The sequence below is a fragment of the Physeter macrocephalus genome, chromosome 14 (assembly GCF_002837175.3).
Source record: "Physeter macrocephalus isolate SW-GA chromosome 14, ASM283717v5, whole genome shotgun sequence".
Lineage (NCBI taxonomy): Eukaryota > Metazoa > Chordata > Mammalia > Artiodactyla > Physeteridae > Physeter > Physeter macrocephalus.
Window position 1 is genome coordinate 60955243 of NC_041227.1, and position 4148 is coordinate 60959390.

The 4148-nt window shown below is 39.9% G+C and overlaps 1 protein-coding gene across 1 annotated transcript in view; it reads right to left on the reverse strand.

Annotated features, from left to right (window-relative positions):
• GDE1 (glycerophosphodiester phosphodiesterase 1) overlaps positions 1–4148 on the reverse strand; it is a 24800-nt gene that overhangs the window by 9550 nt on the left and 11102 nt on the right. Inside the window, exon 4 of the mRNA XM_007104083.3 lies at positions 1325–1417. Within this exon, the coding sequence (XP_007104145.1) occupies positions 1325–1417 (93 nt within the window). The remainder of the gene's footprint in view (positions 1–1324; positions 1418–4148) is intronic.

Sequence of the window (4148 nt, forward strand, 5' to 3'; positions counted from 1 at the left end):
AGAACTACCATATGACCCAGCAATCCAACTACTGGGCATATACCCTGAGAAAACCATAATTCAAAAAGAGACATGTACCACAATGTTCACCGCAGCACTGTTTACAATAGCCAGGACATGGAACCAACCTAAATGTCCATTGACAGATGAATGGATAAAGAAGATGTGGCACATATATACAATGGAATATTACTCAGCCATAAAAAAGAAACGAAATTGAGTTATTTGTAGTGAGGTGGTTGGAGCTAGAGTCTGTCATACAGAGTGAATAAATCAGAAAGAGAAAAACAAATACCGTATGCCAACGCACATACATGGAATTAAAAAAAAAAAGGTACTGATGAACCTAGTTGCAGGGCAGGAATAAAGAGGTAGACATAGAGAATGGACTTGAGGACATGGGGTGGGACGGCGAAGCTGGGGTGAAGTGAGAGTAGCACTGACATATATATACTACCGAATGTAAAATAGTTGGCTGGTGGGAAGCAGCAGCATAGCACAGGGAGATTGCCTTGGTGTTTTGAGATGACCTAGAGGGGTGGGATAGGGAGGATGGGAGGGAGGCTCAAGAGGGAGGGGATATGGGGACATGTGTATGCATATGGCTGATTCACTCTGTTGTGCAACAGAAACTAACATAGTATTGTGAAGCAATTATACTCCAATAAAGATCTACTAAAAAAAACAAACAAACTCTGGGGATAAATGGGGTTATGAATGAAACAAGCTGGATTATGGTTAAAGGAGGGCTTGCTGTAGTATCTATGTATTTGCATATTTCAAATTATGCATATTTTAAATTCTCTATAAGACTTATTTTTTAAAAAGGTATATTCTGCTGTTACTTAGTGAGACATAGAAATATATAATTCATTCTGTTCTGAGAATGTTACCAAAGTAATCTGAATGAGCCTATAAACAACATGAAAGAAGGAGCTAAAAAGGAATCATGGTATTTTAAAACGGCGTACAAGTACTTTCCCCTTCCTGAAATTTTGTTAATTTAAAAGAGGAGTCTCTTCACAGATGTAGAGAACAAACGTATGGACACCAAGGGGGGAAAGGGGGCGAGGCGGGGTGGTGGTGGTGGTGGTGGGATGAATTGGGAGACTGGGATTGACATCTATACACTAATATGCATAAAATAGATAACTAATAAGAACCAGCTGTATAAAAAATAATAATAAAATTCAAAAAAAAGAGAGACGTTTCTTAATTGATTCAGTTCAGTTTAACGGGCATCTATCTTATGCTTATTTAGCCCACTGCTATTATTACCACCAACTAACATAATATTATATACAACAAAAATCCAGAATTTTACCTTATAGATAACTTCTGGCAAGAAAGAGCAGACAATACTATTATTGTATAGTTGAGGAAACTCCATATATACTTTCTTTAGAGCATCAGTAGCCTGTAAAAGAGATTCATGTATTTAAAATCTATTAAAATGTACTCCCAACCAGTAACTACTATATATAAGTACAACTCTATTAAGTAAATCAGAAGTTTACTAATATATGGGGATGTGCAAAGGAGTATTGGTAGGTTGCATTATCCACTAGGATGCATTTTAAACTCACATCAGCAGATAAGGAAGAAGCTGGGGTGCTGCTGCTTTACTATTTTGTTGAGAGGCTCACCTCCTTTTGTCATACTTTGGAAAAGTATGGCAGACTATAGGCCAGTGGAGGTTGGAAGCAAAATTTGAAAATCTTTTGCTTATACTCTAGTTTAGCCACTAGGATAGGTCCTTTTATACCCACAGCTCTATCTCCCTCTCCCTTTCCTAGCTGAAGTGGGAGTCAACCAGTCTGCAAACTAGAAAGGGTAGATTTGCTCAGTCTAGGCGCCTAAGAGGAAACGTCATCCATCATCAACACGGAGGGAGAAGCAATGGGACAAGGGAGAAACTGGGAAGAGTCTCCCAACTCTTCCCAAGAAGAGGAGAAGTTTCTTTTTGCAGTAGACCAGCTACCAAATGAAGAAGAAATGATAGCATTAAAATACTGATATTTTGTAACCTCTAGTGAATTAACAGATTTGGCCACTGAGCAACAGTAGCAGCTAACAGAGATGACCAGACGTTAGGTGGAGTGTAATGTTGCTACATCATAATCCTTGAAATACCCCTAATTTTTGGAAAGTCACACATAACCTATAACCAAATATAAGCAACTAAATGCATTCCCCCAAATAAAAAAGAACATAGAAATTATTCATGTCAAGCTTCCCTTCACTAATATGACAGAGTGTGAGCTATAGAGCTGGAGTCGTTTTCTTGCTGTGAACTAACATGCACCATGTGTGATGCTTCATCTACATTCTTTATCTGATTCTCACAACAACCCTATGTGGTCATGTCTTACATTGTTCCCATTTTGCCCATAAGGAAACAGCTTATCAAGGTTAAGGTTACACTGTAGTAGGTGAGAGTTTAATCACAGTCTCCAGAGCCTGTGATCTTGGCTCCTGTACTCTACCGTCTCCAATTTAATGCCAACACTTGCTCCTTTATACTCTCATTTTTATAATTAATTAATTAATTAATTAATTTTTTGGCGGTGTTGGGTTTTAATTGGTGCGCGGGCTTTCTCTAGTTGCGGCAAGTGGGAGCTACTCTTCATTGCAGTGCACGGGCTTCTCGTTGCGGTGGCTTCTCTTTGTTGCAGAGCATGGGCTCTAGGCACGTGAGCTTCAGTAGTTGTGGCTCGCAGACTCAGTAGTTGTGACTCGCGGGCTCTAGAGAGCAGGCTCAGTAGTTGTGGCGCGTGGGCTTAGTTGTTCCGTGGCATGTGGGATCTTCTTAGACTAGAGCTCAAACCCGTGTCCCCTGCATTGACAGGCGGATTCCTAACCACTGTGCCACCAGGGAAGTCCCTATGCTCCCATTTTGGTGAATTAGATCACTATGTTCTGCCCAATGCTGCCCAAACCATCTGTGAGCACCCAACCAGAAAGCTCAAATAGCTGGAAAAAAAAAAAATTTCTTCTCCTTCCTCACCCCTCTTTATTCTAAGAAAATAATCATGAAGGTCAGTATACCACGGGTGAAATGTAGGGCCTATCAGGGTTCCCAAACATGGACTGTTATCATCAATAAAACCCGAGGTGCTCATTAAAAATCTTGTTCCTTGACCCCATGACCCTGGCCATTTTTAAGATTTAATCTCTGGGTGAATGGCCTAGGAATCTGTATTTTTAATATGTATTCCTGGTGATTCTGATGCAGACCGACTGGAAAACCTACACATAGAGAACTATCAGTTTACCAGGATAATAAATTAGCCAGAGCACCATTCTCCTCTTTCTTCAAAAATGGGAGTTTATTGTACTTAAGTTAGAGGCTCATATTTCAGGTTTTAACAACTGGTTTCAACAATATCCTGGGCTAATTAAAAAAAAAGTTGGTATCATCAGAACTCTCCATCAGTAGACGGCCATTACTGACTATAATTATTGCTGGGGGAAAATACCCAAGTTGTACAACTACATTTGTACTTGAAAAATGTATTTGTACTTGAAAAGCTGGTTAGGAGAACAAACGTAATCTGAACCATATTTTACCATTGATTTCCACTGCAATAATGTGTTTTTATGAGTAAAAGTATATGTTCTAACATTTAAGCAAAATTTTATTTAAGAATGTAATACATATTTTAAGAAATTATAATAAATAAAAGTATAACTGCTCAAGTCATAGAATAACAAAACTATACGTAAGGGATAGAAATCATACAAAAGGGATAAATCCTTGTAGAAGACAAATATCCTCTTAGCTATCAGAAGCTTTAAATATAGGAGTTTTCTTTAAATTCAGTCCAGAGTTGTCTAAGACTCTTATCAGCCAGATGTAACTGGTCTTGTGTCCAACTCCTGGAGCCCTTTTTATGAGGTTACTTAAGTGGTCTGTTCAAGAAGTGCCTCTTGGGCTTCCTTGGTGGCGCAGTGGTTGAGAGTCTGCCTGCCGATGCAGGGGACACGGGTTTGTGCCCCGGTCCGGGAAGATCCCACATGCCGCGGAGTGGCTGGGCCCGTGAGCCATGGCCGCTGAGCCTGCGTGTCCGGCGCCCGTGCTCCGCAACGGGAGAGGCCACAACAGAGGGAGGCCCGCATACCAAAAAAAAAAAAAAAAAAAAAAAAGA